General features: G+C 39.6%; 1 protein-coding gene across 1 annotated transcript in view; it reads left to right on the top strand.

The window, feature by feature from the left end:
- Nucleotides 1-15,112, top strand: part of tbkbp1 (TBK1 binding protein 1) — a gene marked incomplete at both ends in the record, with an annotated part of 34,633 nt that extends 19,521 nt beyond the window's left edge. Inside the window, 6 exons of the mRNA XM_080048857.1 lie at nt 362-564; nt 1,213-1,274; nt 9,736-9,851; nt 12,491-12,955; nt 13,386-13,726; nt 14,984-15,112. Of these exons, the coding sequence (XP_079904983.1) occupies nt 362-564; nt 1,213-1,274; nt 9,736-9,851; nt 12,491-12,955; nt 13,386-13,726; nt 14,984-15,112 (1,316 nt within the window). The remainder of the gene's footprint in view (nt 1-361; nt 565-1,212; nt 1,275-9,735; nt 9,852-12,490; nt 12,956-13,385; nt 13,727-14,983) is intronic.
- Between the last annotated feature and the right edge of the window lie 4,888 nt (nt 15,113-20,000).

Here is a 20,000-nt window from a genome sequence, read left to right as displayed (position 1 = left end):
TTTTTTTTTTTTTAAGATAAAAACTAATAATAACTTTCCTCTAAAGACTAAATACAAAAATGCTACCAAAATGAACCATCCTCTCTCTCTCTTTCTTGTGACTTCGTTCTCAGTGCTGGACTAAAACTACTACCAACATGAATGCAACTAAAATTAATTTATCTCAAATTCAAATTCAAAAAGCTTTATTGGCAAGACATTTGTAGTGAACAAACAGTAATTCCATGTATAATTATAATGTTCTCTCTTTCTTGTGACTTTTTCCCCAGTGTTGGACTGCCCTGCTTTTCTACCATACTAAATAGCAGAGCGTATAGGGATTTAATTAACACACTTCTCTCTCTCCCCCCCCCTCTCCAAGTGCTGGACTGCCCTGCTTTGACCCTCCAGAGCTCCCGTAGTCTGGACGCTCTGTCTGACCTGAAGCTGCAGCAGCTGGAGGAGGAGCTGGAGGGGGCGCGCTGCGAGGCCCGGGGAGCCTGTCAGAGAGAACGGGACGTCCAGGGAGAGTGTGACCGGCTCAAGGAGGAGATGAGGATGATACACAACAGCCAACGAGACAGGGTTAGTACACAGACAGACAGACAGACAGACAGACAGACAGACAGACAGACAGACAGACAGACAGACAGACAGACAGACAGACAGACAGACAGACAGACAGACAGACAGACAGGCAGACAGACAGACAGACAGACAGACAGACAGACAGACAGACAGACAGACAGACAGACAGACAGACAGACAGACAGACAGACAGACAGACAGACAGACAGACAGAGTGTGACAGGCTCAAGGAGGAGATGAGGATGATACACAACAGCCAACGAGACAGGGTCAGTTTAGTTTTTTTGTTTTTCAACTCTATTGTCAATTTCTGCGACATGTGCGTGAGTCTGAGTGAGTGAGTGAGTGAGTGAGTGAGTGAGTGAGTGAGTGAGTGAGTGAAAATAATTTCAACTTTCCAAAATACAGTTATTTTAATGTTGGAGCTACTGTGTATTGCAACAAAAAATGTGGGCTTCTTCTATTACTTCCTACAGCCTGAAATGTCGCATGGATGAACATAAAATTATTCTTGAATAGTTATAATCAATGTCACACACACAATGCTGTAAATAAATTGTCTCTATGGGCTTGTAGCTGTCAAGATTTTGTCCAATATTCCCCCAGCCCCTTCCTGTCTAATCTGATCTCCCTCTGTCTCAACAGGAGATGACTGCTCCCTGTAAACAGTGTGACGTGGAGTGGATCAAGAAGGTCGGAGACGAGCAGTAAGTGACCAGCGCACGCCTGTTACTATGTTACTACAGGAGGATTTGTTCATATGTCGTTAAGGGGCGATTGTGGCTCAGGTGGTAGAGCGGGTCGGCCAATGATCGAAGGATTGGAGGTTCGATCCCCGCCCTGCCACTTGTGTCATGGTTGTTGTGTCCTTGGGCAAGACCATTCACCCACCTTGCCTCGTGTGAATGTCGATAGTTAGCCTGCTATTGGTGTATGAATGTGTGTGTGAATGGTAACGTGGAAATGGGAACAGGTCTCCCTTGAAAAATAGTCTCCGGTCTCAATGGGATTTACCTGTAGCTATAAATAATTATTATACATTTTGTTGTTAAACATATGCTGAAAATGCATTTTTTAAACCAGTAAACCAGTTTTTTTGATTGACAAATGAAAAAAAGGCTGTATCCAGAATCTGTTCAGTAAAAACATTTGACTCTAATATATTTTAAATATTGACATGATTGTCCTAATGCCCTAATCACCTTTGGCAGGAGATTATTCTGATCAGTAGGGGGCAGCGTAGGCACAATGTAAGACTCCTTCCTGACCATATATGAATGTTTGATGGACATTTCTATGAGCCATCAAGCCTAAGCACAATTTAACAGAAAATACAAAAACGTACTCTAAATATCACTAAAAAAGACATGGGACTTGAACAATATTATTATAAAAAAAACTCATAATCTCAAGAATGTAAAATATGATTTATAGAATTGTAACTGTGCTAATGTCACAATCAATTGTGTCAATGAAGAAGTGGGAAGAAAAACATTGCTTAGAGTAAATTAAAGTAACTTATTGTCATATCACCTCAACATTGCATGACTGTGTACAAGGTTTTCCAGGTAAAAAAAAATAACATTAGAAAAAAAAACAGAAACAGTCAAAAGTCACAAACCACAGCGGGTCGGGCAGATGACTCCCACACAGTGAAACCAATGAGGTGTTTCGATGGGGAGCAAACCAAACTGAAAGTAAACGGTGCGGCAGCCTAGATACTGACAGGCTTTGTGTGTGTGTGTGTGTGTGTGTGTGTGTGTTTGTGTGTGTGTTCGTGTGTGTGTGTGGTGGAAGAGCCTACTGCTTTTTCCAGACCTCGGTCACCTTTTGGTTTTACTCAACAATATTACACTTACTCCCACTAGAAAACCTACAATACGTATTCAGTTTCCTGGGGCTTTTTCTTGTAATTGGGCTCATTTAGTGTAAACTGCACAGATTCTTGCGTAAGGTGTGTGTGTGTGTGTGTGTGTGTGTGTGTGTGTGTGTGTGTGTGTGTGTGTGTGTGTGTGTGTGTGTGTGTGTGTGTGTGTGTGTTGTGGTGCAAATTAAGACATCACCTTTGCACTAATAATCTGAAGCACTTTAATATCTAAAGGACTGTCTGTTTTGCGAATGTTGGTTTTTATTAAAAAATATTAGGCTTTTGTCACTAAATACATCTTATGTTAATACACAGCCTAGGCTCTGTAAACGGGCATGTTGCTAGCTAAAGTGTGTCCCCACCCCTATGTTAACATACCAGTTTGTGGAGCCTATAGACTGCGTATGTATTAACACCAGGTTGTTTTCAGGTAGCAGATTGTGAGGAGATATTCACTGATTTTTACAAAAAGTTAAGTAATTTTTTTTTTTTACGTTTTTTTGGGGGCATTTTCAAGCTTTATTAGACAGTACAGAGTTGAAATGGGGAGACAGAGAGAGAGAGAGAGAGAGAGAGAGAGAGAGAGGGGGGATGACCTGCAGTAAAAGTCCACGGGTCGGATTTGAACCCACGACCACAGCAACGAAGGCCGGAGCCGATTTGCTAGTTGTGTAAAACTCAGAAAATGGCTGTTACTGTCTGATGCAATGTAGACATTCATATAATGGTTGATTAGTGCAGGAAATGCCGTGCATAAATACCCACCACAAGCACCACCACACGAGGCCTAGAGTTGAGCTGTAAATAGCTGTCGGGTGAGCAGCTAAAGGGGGAAGTTCTCTGTTGAATGGCTGACAATTTGCCCGTTAGTGTGTGGCAGTTAACAAATATATTTTTAAATTTTTTCCATTTCCCACAAGTATTGAATTCTGTATTGTTCTTTGTGATGATAGCTTTGCACATTTTAAACTACATTTTATGGTATATATTTCATTATAATTGTTTGCATCCTTTCAAATCAGTTTAGTAAGAGAGACGGTGCAGTTTTGTGGCCGATTCTACAACCAATCATATATTTTCGTGACTAAATTTGTGGATTTTCGTTTTTGCCTCATAACTCATAACCGACCACAAGCCACACTCTTGACGCAATACTACTGAGCTGTTTCCAATAAATCACAGTGTTGATTTTAAGTCAAAGTGGAATTCCCATTTTTCTGCATTTATTCAAAAGAATGACCAATGAAGTGAAGACATGTTTTACAAAAGAAATCTACAGAAAGAAATTGAGCCTGGCTTTTGTAACAACAAAGTGTCGCACTTCAAAAAAATTATTTCACATTTTAAAAGTGTAGTCATTGACTCTGGAGAATGCTTGTTGTCAAAATCACTTTGTCAAAATCAGTGAATATGTCCTCACGATCCAAAAATCTGGTGTTAATACGGAGTCTAGGCTCTGTTAACGGTTGCTAGCTATGGTGCCCCCCCCCCTTCCACCCCCTCCACCCCCCTTGTGTATATTCCCTCTTTGTCTTCATACCCATTTATAGAGCCTAGGCTGTGTATTGACTAAAAAAAAATGTCAGTGCACGGTCCATACGAACAGGTAGCGGATTGTGAGGAGATAGTCACAGATGTTTGGGGTAAAAGGTAATTATATCAACAGGCATTTTCCAAAATAACTGAGTCTAACTTTAAGTGATAACCGGCCACGAAAGTACACTCAACAGTCCCAGCCAGCAGGGTGAATGTTTGGCTTTGGTGTAAGAACCGTTTGACACCTCTGTGTGTGTGTGTGTGTGTGTGTGTGTGTGTGTGTGTGTGTGCAGAGCAGAGAAAAAGTGCATGAACCTCAGAGTGTGAAAAAGCCCCCGTCGTTTATAACACCTGTCCCCTAGGCAACACCATGACACATTCAGTTGTTCCATAAAAGACCAAAATTCAGTTTGGGGCATTTCTCTTATGGGTAGATGGACGGACGGACAGACAGACAGACAGACAGACAGACAGACAGACAGACAGACAGACAGACAGACAGACAGACAGACAGACAGACAGACAGACAGACAGACAGACAGACAGACAGATAGATAGATAGATAGATAGATAGATAGATAGATAGATAGATAGATAGATAGATAGATAGATAGATAGATAGATAGATAGATAGACAGACAGAGAGACAGACAGACAGACAGACAGACAGACAGACAGACAGACAGACAGACAGACAGACAGACAGACAGACAGACAGACAGACAGATAGATAGATAGACAGATAGACAGATAGACAGATAGACAGATAGACAGATAGACAGATACACAGATAGACAGATAGACAGATAGACAGATAGACAGATAGACAGATAGATAGATAGATAGATAGATAGATAGATAGATAGATAGATAGATAGATAGATAGATAGATAGATAGATAGATAGATAGATAGATAGATAGATAGATAGATAACACAGCATTTATTATTGACTATTAGCACAAGGAAGTGTGTGTGTGTGTGTGTGTTTGTTTGTTAGTGTGTTCTTTTACAGCTCAGTTACGGCTCTTTCTTTCAAACGTCTGATGAGAGGTCAGATTTCAGCCCACACACACTTCACTTTATCTCCCACACATACGTACACACACAAGCGCACACATACGTACACACACACACGCACACACACACACACACACACACACACACGCACACACACACACACACGCACACACATGCACACACACACAGAGAAAATTCAGCGTCACGAATCTTTCATAAATGCTGCTTCGGCGTTATCACACCCCTCCTACGCACTGTTCTGTACTGTACATTGTGTGTAACAGTAACACACACACACACACACACACACACACACACACACACACACACACACACACATACACACACACACACACACACACACACACACACACACACACTCACGCGTTTTACAGTAACACACACACAAGCAAAGAAAAAACAAATAAAAACAAGATATTTACTGTATAAAAACAGATGCATGCTGGCAAGTGTGCAAAACTATTTTAAGTCAAAAAAACAATTGGATCTGACTTCAAATACACTTTCTAAAACAGGCAACGATTGAGAGACAGAGTTAAGCCTTCTGTCTACTAGCCGTGCACAGTTTGCAAGTTCACACGTCTGCTTAACTACATACTATGAGTGAGAGGTGTTAAGAGTAAAATGCCCCGGGACCTCTGACACAGATTGCTCAAAAGTACACACATGCTTAAATTAAAAAAAAGTGAGAAAGGAAAAGCGCTAGTGTGAAAAGGAAGAGGAGCTTTAATCTAAAACGGTCGAGATATTCGCTTAGATGTTGTGAGAGAGACACTTGAAAGGACCTAGGAGATAAGTGGATAACATACTACATACTACATACTATATGTTATTCTACGGGCAATTTTCTGGTCGATATCAAAGTTAAACTGCATTCTCAACCCGCCATGGAAGTAAGTAAAGATTATTGTTTTTTTCCTATACTGGTGCACTGAATTTGCCTATACAGGTGCATCTCAAAAAGCTTGAATAACATGGAAAAGACTATTGAAAAAGTGAAACTGTCATATATTCTAGATTCATTAACTAAACAACAAAGTGAAATATGTCAGGCCTGTCTTTTGCTATAATTTAGATGATTACGGTTTACTTATTATTATTATTATTATTATTATTATTATTATTATTATTATTATTATTATTATTATTATTATTATTATTATTATTAAGGCATGGAGTTAAAAAATCCAGTATCTCAAAATATTTGAAAATTACATAAAACAGTAAAAAAAAAAAAGGATTTATAATACAGAAATGTCGACCTGCTGAAATGTATGTTTATTCTAGATTCATTTCACTTCATGTGTAATGATGAATCTAGAATGTGTTAAAGTTTAATGTTTTGAATTAAAAATTTAAAAATAAATAAATTATTGATATTAGATACTAGTTTTTTTTTAGATGCAGCTGTGTATGTTTTCAGGAGGCTTTTACTTAAAGCCACAACAGACACACAGACAGACAGACAGACAGACAGACAGACAGACAGACAGACAGACAGACACACAGAGACACACACAGAGACAACAACCTGGCTTGTAACAATGGCGTGTGTGCATTTTTATCACGGTCAAACCTGAATAATTTCATGGTTAGTACCAGGTTCCACCAGCTCGTACCACAGAGAGAAGGCTGATATTTGGTTGGTGAAGGTGGGGGATGATTGGGGGTTTGATACCCCACTCTGGGTGACTCATCGCAGGCCGGTGGAAAACCAGGTGGGCCAGTCGCAAGAGCCAACTCACCACTGGAAGCTATGACTTATTTTGAGATTTTTTTTTTTAAATTTTGAGCTTCCTTGAAACGGGCTCATTTACTATAAGTTAATATTAGTATAGTATATACAGCGCCAGAAAAAAAATTAAGAGACCACTTCAAATGTCCAGTGTCTCTTGTTTTACTCTTTATATAGGCATGTTTGAGTAGAATGAACATTTTGGTTTTATTCTACAAACTATACTGACAACATTTCTACCAAATTCACAATAAAAAATATTGTCATTAAAGAGCACTTTCAATAAGTAATGTAGAGATGAAGATTTAAGAAAAATCCAGACTGGGTTCTTAATTTTTTCTGGGGCTGTAGTATATATATTAGTAGAAGTATAATATTTTAAGTGTATACATCTGAATGCCTTGGTGTCAGATATGTGTGAAAAAGTAACAAAGTGTTGAGAGGGCGGGCATGCTTTTGTCTGTAATATGTAAATATATGTAGAATAAGATTGTTAAGAGAGGTTAAAAAGAAAGAATTTGTCGAAATTAGTTCAATGTTATTTGTAATACCCACATAAGGAGCAGGCCTGTGTGTACAAGCAAACACAGCATTGGGTTGGCAAGCTTGTTTTTTTTTATCAGTGCACGCCTTTGAAAATTCCTGTAATATGTTAAAAATATGCTTAAAGGCCTACTTCACCGGTTGGAATATGAAGGTGTATTGAACTCGGAGATCCTATGTAGTATATATGTGCAAAAAAAAATTGAAATCGGATCATCCTAGCCTGAGAAAAGGCAGAAAGAGTGTTTTATGGTCTCACTGTCTAACCCTACATTTTCCTTCTTGTGACATCACAGTAAGGGTCAGGATTAACAGGACAGCTGGGCCAAGGGAAGACTGAGGGAAGACTGAGGGAAGAAAAACCTCATTCATTATATTATAATAGTGATTTTATAATGATAGAACGCTGGTTCCGTATGGGGGAAGTATTCCTTTAAGATAACATTGATGTTCTGAAGTTAAAAAAACAAATCTAATAATATAATCATTAGTTACATGATAACATTACATAACAGATCTAATAATACAGTAATTAGCTCAGCGTTTCACTAATTCACACCTAAGTAGGAGCTTGTTCACAGAAGTTGGAAGACTCAGTGAAGTTAGTGCGGGGGCGGTGTGTGCTAGGGGAACATATTTTTAATTAGACAGCACGTTTTTTTTTTTTTTGCTGTGTAGACAAGATACACTTTTTTTTCACACACACGCACACACACACACACACACACACACACACACACACACACACACACACACACACACACACACACACACACACACACACACACACACACACTTGTACATTTTTATACAGTATTTATTCCTATCCAAGCAGAAGAAATCCCCAGGAAATGCATAAGTATTTTCTGTCATTTATTTTATCTGTCACGATCTCTCTCTATGAGGAAAGTGCTGATTCGTTTATTTGAATTTTTAATCCACAAAGAGTTGAAATGTTGTTATCGCGCAGCTGAGGTGGTTTTCATATGTGTGAGTCTGGTGGCAATCTTTCTGTTCATCAGTAAAAGGTGTTCTAGATGTCTGCACTTACATTTCCGCTCGTGATGTATTTAATTTCTTCATTGAAAGGTGCTACGAGGAACTTTTAAATATTTCTGAAACAGTCTAGTTTTTCCTCTGATGATCATAAATGACATGTAACAGCAAACGAGACCATCAGTGAAAATAATGCTATTTCAATATAGTTTTTCTTAATGCCTTTGTCATGGGTACATACCCAGGAACTACAGCTGGCGAAGTAAAATATCTCATACACAAAATGAAAATTCAAAGTGCTTTACAAAATACATCAGAAACAAAAAGGGGAAATTATATAATTGACAGACAACAAAACATTTTAGGGCGCATACCATATTGGCTCCGGCCTTCGTTGCAGTGGTTGCGGGTTCAAATCCGACCCGTGGACCTTTACTGCAGGTCATCCCCTCCCCTCTCTCTCTCTCTCTCTGTCTCCCCATTTCAACTCTGTACTGTCTAATAAAGCTTGAAAATGCCAAAAAAAAAAATTATCTTAAAAAAAAAGCCCATACAAGAATTTAGCCTAGATTTAAATATGGTCAAAGTTGATTCAAGTTTCACATTCACTCCTGAAAATTGGTTCTAAGCAGTAAAACGCATAACCCTTACCCTTGTTGTAATTCAGAAACTAATTCAAACTTTTCAGCAGAAGTGAGTCAGACAGAAAGGATAAGCTGATCACCTCTGCTGATTTTAAGTTAGATTACGAGGTTTCCATGTCTCGTAACATGGTCTTATCTTCTCGCCGTCTGTGAGGAAATGAGTAGATTTCAGGTCAGGCATCAAAAGTTTATAAAAATTGGTTTGGCATTTGAGATAAGCCGTTCCGTTATCAGATGTGAGGGCAGTCCACACACGAAGTCACCAACCATAGTCGCCTCTTTTTTTCATCATGATCATAAATGACATGTAACAGCAAACGTGACCATCAGTCATTTAGATGTTATTAATGCTTTTGCAGTGAAATTAGATAAATGTGTTGGTGCATTCACTGAAATGAAGATAAGTGTGATGACATTTTATGGTGCTTGTGGTGTAGTGGTTAGAACCCCCCTCACCACCCCCATATCAGAGTCTCAGTCCTCTTCACAGCAGACCAGGGTTAGAATCCAGCCCGTGGTCGTTCTCTGCATGTCATTCCCCTCTCTGACCCATTTCATCTCTGTCCCTCCAAAGCTGTCTAAAAAAATAAATAAAAAAAATAATAATAAAAAAAAGCTGGCATTTTATATGTGTTACTGGTGAGGGAAGCCTTTGATTACCTTCAATCTATTCTGTACGTTCTGATTAAATTACTTAAACAGACAATTACAGTGTTTGTCAACTCATACTAGCATTTCTAGCGTCATTGTAATATTGTGTAAATGATGATGATTATGATAATTATACATGATTGCCTCTCTTTGCAGGGTGAACTTGGCTCTGGCCTACACAGAGTTAACAGAGGAGTTGGGACGTCTCCAAGCTCTCAGCGCCAAACAGACCGAGATCCTGAGGAAAGCTTCACAGGAACAAGCCAGTCCAGGTTGGTATAAACTGTACACAGCTTTACACACAATGTACAATACTGTGTTTTAAACCTGCAGTGTGTAGAATTTTGGGTTTTATTTCCTAGCAGATTTTGTAGAAAGTAATTTTAATATCCATAAGTACATTTAATTTAGTGCATAATAGCTGACATTTTTTTTTTGAATTATAATTTTTTCCCTTAGAAAGGGTCTCATATATGTCCATATTTCTGCATATTTTGGACCAAGGCCTAGTGCCGCCATCTTGAAAGTGTCATAGTTGGAATGTCATCAGGTGCATTGTTTAAAATTTAGAATTGTTCTTGTCCTTGAAGGCCACTGTAGCTTCTGTTATTATTCAAAAGGGGTGGGGTTACCCAGGGAGCGTTGCATTCTAGAACTTTGTAGAACTTTCTTGATGATGTCATATTACACACTGCACCTTTAAACAATGTGGGGATCCTGGGTCACCGTCCTGGAACAGAAGTATTGAGTTGATTTACTTGAGAAAAAGTTGTGAGTAAAAAAATAAATAAAAAATACTTCATACAAGTCCTGCATATAGAATATTAAGTTTAAGTGAAATTAAGTTAAGTTAGTTAAGTTACGTTTCTTTATGTGTTAATGTACACAAGGTACATCGAAACACATTCAATAACATAAAGAATGTGATTTATTTAAGAAAGATATTGGTATTTTGTAGAAGTGAATGCCATCTTAAAGAAAATACAATTAATGCATCAATGCAGGTCTGAAATGTTTTGCAAGTGCCATTCAGAATTTAAAGAAAAAATACGTACGTATGTGTAATACATAGCTTTGATTTGTTGCTTCACTTAAAAAGAAAAGGAAGAAACTAACACAGACATGTTGTAGATTAAAACTCACAAGTGCTAAACAGTAGCAACACCTTTTTCTCTTCCTGCACACAGTCGCACACACACACACACACACACACACACACACACACACACACACACACACACACACACACACACACACACACACACACACACACACACACACACACACACACACACACACACACACACACACACAGTCTCTCTCTCACACACACACACACACACACAGTCTCTCTCTCACACACACACACACACACACACAGTCTCTCTCTCACACACACACACACACACACACACACACACATCTCTCACAACTGTATATCTCCCACCTACCACAAACTGAGAGACAGCACACATGCATCACCCTTACTGAGCGCTAGATAAAACAAACCTGATAAAGGATGTTTACCCAAAAATCAATGAATAACTTTGCCACAAGTACTTTATCTGATACTGGGAAATGCATAGAAAGCCGCGCGCGCACACACACACACACACACACACACACACACACACACACACACACACACACACACACACACACACACACACACAAGCCCTTTACTGCATATAACTTCTCCCCTGGGTTGTACAATGTCCCATTAATATAGAAAAATGCAACTTAAATGTTGTTCAAGTGATATGAATATCTTTGACAACTAAACAAAATACTTTTCATCGATCATTGAAATAATAAGGGACGTGGGAGTGTACTGTATATTTAACACAAAGTAAGGCAAGGCAAGTTTATTTATATAGCACAATTCAGACACAAGGCCATTCAAAGTGCTTTACAGGGGGCATACCATACATCAAGATAAGACATTAGAAATTGCATTTAAGAGATAGTAAAAAACACTAAGAAAATACATTAAGATTCAAGATTAGACAGCGATGTGTCACGTCATATGGGTGGTGCACTGTTTAGAGTATAAGGGTACAAACTAAAATAGTCCCATCTGAGAGTTTCCTACACATTCGATGGTTTAGAAAAACACCTACGTACATACAAACACACCCCTCCCTTCTGACACCTCAACCCACCGGCCTTAGATGATGTATTTCCTTTTTGGAATGGGAAGTGGAGATGCAGTTAGTGGTGAGTCAACAGCTACAGCTAGCTATTTGTAATTACGCGAAACTCTGCGACTGTCCTTGACTGCAGAGCTCAATCTTTTTATAAGAAAGAGGAACAAAGAAGCACATGTGTATTTTTTTCTGTGTTGTTTTATTACATCCGGCTAAGTATGTGTGAAAATAGTCATGACTGTTTTCACGAAATGCATAGCAGGGCAAGTTTTTGTATTCAGAACAATTCAGACACAAGGCCATTCAAAGTGCTTTACAGGGCTGTAAACAATATATATATATATAATATGGCAAAGAAAAAATATGTATTTGTCATTAAAGAATCAAAGAAAGTGCGTCCAAAAGACATATAGTGTAGAAGCAGATTGCCTATATGTTAGTTGATGCATGTTTCTTCTCCGTTAGGCTGTCCACAAACTAGGGACCATATTGTGTAGCAACAGTTCTTTTCAAATATGTTTTAATGTGTTTTTCTAATTCTTCTCTTATTGTGCAAAAGTTATTTTCAAATATGTTTTATTACATTTACATTTTTTTTCTTCTCTGTCCCCCTCAGTCCAGCAGCGTCCACATACTACAGGCCATATAGTTAGTAGTGTAGAAACATATTGCCAAAAAGATTGTGTAAAAGTAAAATCACTGTGTATCACGCCTTTTCAAATATGTTTTATTACATGTATATTTTTCTTCTCTGTCCCCCTCAGTCCAGCAGCGTCCCTCCCCTCACCACCAGCGGCAGCAGCAGCAGCAGCAGCAACACTCCCCCGTGTCCCAGCCCCGTCACAGTCCCATCTCCCAACGTCACTCCCCGGTCCCCCCTCCTCCCCACCACTCCCCCATCCCCCAGAGGAGGTCCCCGGTACTGCAACGCCTCTCCCCGGACATGCACCGTCGCTCCCCGCTCCTGGATGTCAACAACGGGCCCGCGTCTTACTCCTGCCGCCCCCCTAGCCAGCACCTACGGGCCAGTTTCCAGGGCCGGAGGAGTTATTCGGAGGTGGCGGACCCCTCTGTGTATCACCAGTGCCCCCCGCGCTTCACGTTGGACCCCGTATCGACGCTGCCTAAGCCCCGGCCGTATGTGGATAGTTACTCCAAACAACAGCAGCACATAGGATCGCCTCATCACGGTGGACTGCAGCATAGAGGGTCCCCGTCTCACCATCAAGGCAAACTATTCTTATACTGCATTTTTTATCTATTTTATATAACATTTTGTTATTTGTATTCTTATTATTTTGACTTTTAAAGCTTAAGTGCCTAACTTTTTTTATATAACTGAACGTAGGTTACATTCACGAGCTGACACGAGCTGACATAAAGTTGATTTAGCCTATCAGCTCCACAAAACTCTGAGTATTTGTCAGTATGGCAGTGTTTACAAACTGGTGTCAACTGTTGTTGTAATTACTCAAAACTCCTCATGGGTAGTTACGCAGAAATTACGCACTGTAGCTTTAGCATTTTAATTTCCTGTATTTTATTGCAAGTGATTTGTTTGAAAGGGTCCTTTATTTTATTTTACCTTTATTTAAGGTTATTAGGAACAAATTCTTATTTATAAAAAATTTAAATTATAATTTGATGTATTGCTGACAGGAGGAGAGGAGAGCTCCATGCGTCACTCCCGAGAGATGCCCTTCCCTCTGTCTGAGGTCGGCCACCTGCGCTTTGAGCCGCCGCCTCCCCCGTCCGCCGCCCCCAGACCTCCACAGTCCAGTGAAGACGAGGACGAATGGGCCTGTCCGCACCCCATCAGCCCCCCTCGAACCCTGGGTGTGCTGTCGGCCACGGTGCCCTGTGGCTCTGGAGCTATGCGAGGAGGACCGGCTTCGTGCTCCGTGTTCCCCATGCCACAGCGCTCCAACACCCTCACATGCCACTCTCAGTCATCGGGTTATATGTCCGCAGAGCACGCCCAGTCCTGGCCCTCTATCAATGTGAGTCATATGGATTTTTATCTATTTTATTTTTGTTCCCTTTTAGTTATTACTGTGGTAACAAACAACTATTCTTCCAGGGGGTAACACAAAGGATAAAACAAAAGGGGGGGGAAGAGTAAGTTAGTGAGCGTATGAAATATGTCTTAGCAAAGAAGTAAAGGGTTGTGAGGTGCCATTGTGTCTATACAACCAGAAACTAAAACTGAAACTTTTACTCGCCAACAAACCATATCTGGCAACCCACGCTGGAGCCAGAGACGGGGCAGAGAATACAGCATGTACAGTATTGGTTTATCAAGAAATAACTCAAATGAACTTCAACCGAAACAAACTAGTTTTAGAGAAATTGCTAGATGTATTTTAAAATGTGTTACAGCTGTGAATAGCTTTTTCAGTCCTTAAAGGTGCACTATGCAATTTCAGAGGAGGGGGATTTAATTTGTTTACATTTGCAGAGCCTGCTGTTGGTTTACAAAACAAATTTTCTACATTTTACTAGTGTGACATCACACTAGTAAAAATGTAGTGTTAAGATTAACAGGACAGCTGGGCCAAGGGAAGACTGAGGGAAGAAAAACCTCATTCTTTATATTATAATAGCGATTTTATAATGATAGAACGCCGGTTCCGTATGGCTGAAGTATTCCTTTAAGTGTAAAGTTTAAAAATGAAGTCTGAAATGAATTACACAATCACTGTTATTTAAACTTGGATTTACAACTATTAGGTTCTATGTCCAGTGCAGTTCCCTGTTGTATAAGTCTCAAGTGATCACTCACCAAACAGGGATGTGATTGTGTTTCCTCCCACGGGGATGACTCATACAACACAGTAAAGTTAGTAAGTTAAGGACCACATGCGATTTATCATGATGTCTAACTGTGTGTGTGTGTGTGTGTGTCTGTGTGTGTGTGTGTGTGTGTGTGTGTGTGTGTGTGTGTGTGTGTGTTTGTGTGTGTGTGTGTGTGTGTGTGTGTGTGCGTGTGTGTGTGTGTTTGTGTGTGTGTGTGTTGGTGCATATGTGTGTGTGTGTGTACGTGCTTCTTTTTATGTGCGTTCCTGTGTGTGTTTGTCTCTTGTGTGTGCGTGTGTGTGTGTGTATTTATGTGTGTCTCTGCTTCTGTGTGTGCGTGTGTGTTTGTGTGTGCGCGTGCCTTTGCATGTGTGTGTGTGTGTGTGTCTCTGCTTCTGTGTGTGTGTGTGTGTGTGTGTGTGTGTGCGTGTGTGTGTGTGTATGTGTATTGCCCCCTGCAGCTCTGGATGGAGACAGAGGAGAGTGACATGCGGAGTTGTCCTCTGTGCCAACTGATATTCCCCATCGGTTACCCTGACGACGCCCTCATCAAGCACATTGACTCCCACCTGGAGAACAGCAAGATATGACCACACACAAACACACACAGAAGCAGAGACACACACACACACACACACACACACACACACACACACAGAAGCAGAGACACACATAAACACACAGGCATTCACACACGCCCGCGCACGCACACACACACACACACACACACACACACACACACACACACACGCACACACACACACACACACACACACACACACACACCTCATCTCTGCCCTGCTTAAAGATTATATGAGAGATACGTATATCTGCGATGGAAAAGTCAAATGTAAAATCACAGGCAAAAAAAAATTTAAAAAAAAGTTTGATACGTGCGATGATATTTAGGTAAGGGGCGGGGCCTAATGTTTATATTGGGATTGGCAATTAAAGGAACAGTTCACCATTTAATGTTTAGCCTTTCTATTTCCCTCACTCTCCGGCTCAAGAAAAGGCGACAGAACAGAAACCGTTCCTGCGTTCATTTTTGAAGGGTGTGTAAGAGTGAGGCAAAAAGCAAATAAAAAATAAATAAATTTCAACTATTCCTTTAATTTAAACAATGGCCTGTATTGGGTTAATAAATCCAAACTACACTTAGAAAAGTCCCTTAAACTGATTGTCTGTATGATCTCTATGGTTACGGTTGCTGCCCTTTTTTTGTTACAGAGTGGCTTATTGTGTGGGTTTTAAATTATCAGTTTCAGGTGTTGTGTTGTTTAATGCTTGACAGTCTAGTGTGTGTGTGTGTGTGTGTACACTTTGATTTGAGCAAAGCACGCCAAAGAAGAGAGTATATGAGAGTATATGAGAGTATATGAGAGTATATAGAAACAGGCTGGAAGGTTTGGGAGTTTCAGTGTAAACGTTCAGGGAGATACAAGCATTACAGTCTTTTTTTAAATAAATACAACACTTAGCTTTAAATTCTTTGCAATCTGCTAGGACATTTTTCGATCTCACAGACACGCACGCACACACACATACGCACAGACACAGACACACAGACGCAGACACAGACTCTCACACACACACACACACACACACACACACACACACACAATACAGTATATTTTGCAGAAAAGTCTGCAGTAAGTGCCAGGGAGAGTGATATGGGACAAAGTTGTTTGTTATAATGTACAAAGTCATATTATGGGACGCTGTTCAAATCAGTCCTTTGAGATGCTCTATGAAAGACAGAATGGTAGAATGTTGGCTTGTTGTCAATCAGGGATGGATGGCAGTTTTCTTTTAAACAAAGACATACAACAGGCCTACGTTTCCATGGCCGCAAAGAAGGTATTAAACATTCCAGTCTCACATTTCACTTACCGATAAAACCAAGTGACAAGCTAAAGGGGAAAATGAATGTGAAAGTGTGTAGTTATGATGCTGCCCTGCAGGGCGGGGCAAAACGTCTGCCGTTACTCCTCTATGAGTGGAGGGGAAATCTGAATATATCTTAAAGGTGCAGTCAGTGATTCTGGAGAGCGCTTGTTGTCAAAATCACTTTTTGTCAAAATCGGTTAATAACTGTGTGTATGTACGCAGAACAAAATAAACAGTGTTAATACACAGCCTAGGCTCTGTAAACGGGCCCCTGTGTTCACATGCCCTATGTTCAATTCACATACCTGTTTACAGAGCCTAGGCTGTGTATTAACACCAGATTTTTCACCGGAGAAAATCATTGATTTTGACAAAGTGATTAGGACAACAAGCGTTCTCCAGAATCACTGACTTAACCTTTAATGCTTGCGGCCTGTACAAAAAAAAATAAAAAATCTAGGTATACTAGCACTTTAAGTTTGCATATAAAGCCTATCAAATGTATCCGTTCCCAGTCCCCAATATATTTATTTTCCATGTATAATTTAATATTTAAATTGTCAATCTGTAATGCAAAAAAAAAAATGTGAATCTATATTTTTGCAGATGTAAAACGCACCACATGTGTCATGTTGGTGTTTTAATCCATGTGCTTGCTGCACTGCTGTACATAGACAACATCCCACCACACATCGGGATACTTATCCTTTTTTTTCTTTCTTTTTTCTCAAAATAAAAAAAATTTAAATTGAAAAAATTAATACTTTTCTGTACAGAGACTTTCAAAATGATCAACCGGGATTGTTCCTCGGTCTTCCTATATGAATATCTGCTGATAATCAAATGTAATGTAATGTAATGTAGGCCTTAGTTTGATGTCACGGCCCGCCCAGACCACACCAACAAAAAAAAAACAACAATACACACACAGCTGGACTGCATGGGATAAGGACAACAGACCTTCAAAAGCTTTGAAGAGAACGTGGCGGGCTTTTTAAGTGGACTGTATTTCCTTTCTCTGAGGTTGGATACGGGAAAAGGACGTCTCCAATCAGCAAAGTTATCTCTGCAGGGTTTCACCAATGACAATTATAGATATACTCGTCTTCTTTTGATACATGGGTTTAAGTTTTTCATCGCAAGTGGAATCTTAACTCGAGATCCATTTGTGGGACTTGAACTTTTTTTTTTTTTTTTTTAAGAGAAAAAAATATGAAAGTTACACTGATGTCAGCTAATCTGAGGGGTTTCAGTTACATGTGCAGTTTGTAATGCAGGGGATGTCCCTACACACACACACACACCCGCCCCACATGCATTTATAATGGTTTGAAATCACCGAAAGAGAAGCAATGCGGTAGGTTATAGAGGCACACAAGGGCAGGGAATGTGGTAGAGATATGATGGATAGGCCTATATAGGTTTCGAGTCCTTACATCAGCTAACTTCTACCCACTCTTGAAGTACTTTTGAGCAACACACACAATCCCTACAAGCTATTGAGGCTTTGTTCCAGGCTTTACAAAGGTTTTAAGAAAATATATTTTCAAATTGAGGTCAAGGAATATCAGATTAAAGGATTGCGCTTGTTTGTTACCACTTGGGACCTTATTATAGTAGGTTTTTAAACTGGTTCAATTGGTTGTGATAACATTGTACTCATCTTGTTAGTTGCTGAGATCTGTGAGAGTAACAATATCCCTAGAAAAGACTATCTATCTATCTATCTATCTATCTATCTATCTATCTATCTATCTATCTATCTATCTATCTATCTATCTATCTATCTATCTATCTATCTATCTATCTATCTATCTATCTATCTATCTATCTATCTATCTATCTATCTATCTATCTATCTATCTATCTATCTATCTATCTATCTATCTATCTATCTATCTATCTATCTATCTATCTATCTATCTATCTATCTATCTATCTATCTATCTATCTATCTAGAAAGCCACAATAGCCTCTATCTAGTTTCTACATCCTGTGTTGGTGCAAGTTTGCAGGTCAAAGTTCACCCAGGTTGAATTCGATGCAGATTTATTTTTTGCCTCAGAGGGGAAATCCTCCTATTAGAATCACAACATTAGTCAAACTTAACTTCCAACAGAGCCTTAATTCTTAAAGATATATTTGTTTTGGCATTTTTATGCTTTTTATTGATAGTGTAGAGACAGAGTTGAAATGGGGCAGAGAAGGGAGTGACATGCAGAGAACGACCGCGGGCCGGAATCGAACCCGGGTCCGCTGCTTGCCGATGCCCATGGGGTGGAAGAGCCTTAATTCTAAGGTAATGTTATAGTGTAAAGTTAGATACTGAACAACTGGACCATTATCAGTAGCTCCGTTGTTATACACATAGTAAAAGAAGAGTGAAACCTGAAAAAGTACCTGCCACCTGCCACCTGCCCACACTAACCACAAACTCCCGGGGAAACCCTGAAGAATACTCAGAATTTCACAAGAAAGAAAAAGTTTAAAGTTCAGATCATAAAATAGAAACCAAATTATACAGGTAGCCAAATTTAGATTGTCTAATTTCCTACCCCATAAGGAATCTTCATTTTGTGGCACTCTGATGGCGTAGTGGATAGAGCGCGTACCATATTGGCTCCGGCCTTCGCTGCAGTGGTCGCGGGTTCAAATCCGACCCGTGGACCCTTACTGCAGGTCATCCCCCCTCTCTCTCTCTGTCTCCCCATCTCAACTCTGTACTATCTAATAAAGCTGGAAAATGCCCAAAAAAGAATCTTAAAAAAAATAAATAAAAAAAATTATACCTTGTGAGGGGTTTTGACGCAACACCCAGTGATTACAATGTTATCATAACCAATTGAAACAAGCTGGAATTATCCTTTTACCGAAAAATGTAATCCTGCGACATACAATAAGATGGTATGGAGACACTTGAGCATTTAAATGGAAGAGGGCTTTGATTACCTCCCAATTATTCTATACTGTATGTATGTTACTATATCACTCTGTGTAAAAAAAAACTAAAGATTATTTAAAGTTGTGTACAGACAGGTAAGTCAGTGTGTGTAAAGGTTAATGCAACATGTATTCTACTATTCAACAACTTCAAATTGGAGTGTCTGTAAACCAGTATATGAATAATCTTAGCCACCAACACACTGAACATGAATTATATGCGAGTTATATACAAGTTACCACCTTTTGTCTTTTACTCGCAATGTAGTGAGACTGAGGTTTATCCAATAGTTAAAAGGTGCAACGAGGAACTTTTTAATATTTCTGAAACAGTCAAATTTTTCCTCTGATGATTATAAATCACATGTAACAGCAAACGAGACCATCAGTGCAAAGAAAGCTATTCTTATATAGTTTTTCTTAATGCCTTTGTCATGGGTACGCTCACCCAGGATTGGAACAACAGCTGGCGCATAGTAAAAACACTACCGCTTTTGTCCAAAGGGGGTGCAAAGAATGAACACAAACTGGAAAGTTCCTCGTAGCACCTTTAACTTACATTCAACCAGTTGCAGCCTACAAACCAAACCCTGTCCTGTTTTTTAAGCACTTTCAGGATCCCGCACAGATGAAAACATATTTATCTGA

This window comes from Ammodytes marinus (genome assembly GCF_949987685.1).
Source record: "Ammodytes marinus genome assembly, chromosome: 20".
NCBI lineage: Eukaryota > Metazoa > Chordata > Actinopteri > Uranoscopiformes > Ammodytidae > Ammodytes > Ammodytes marinus.
The sequence above is the reverse complement of the archived record's forward strand: the minus strand, read 5'-3'. Positions and strand labels throughout refer to the sequence as shown.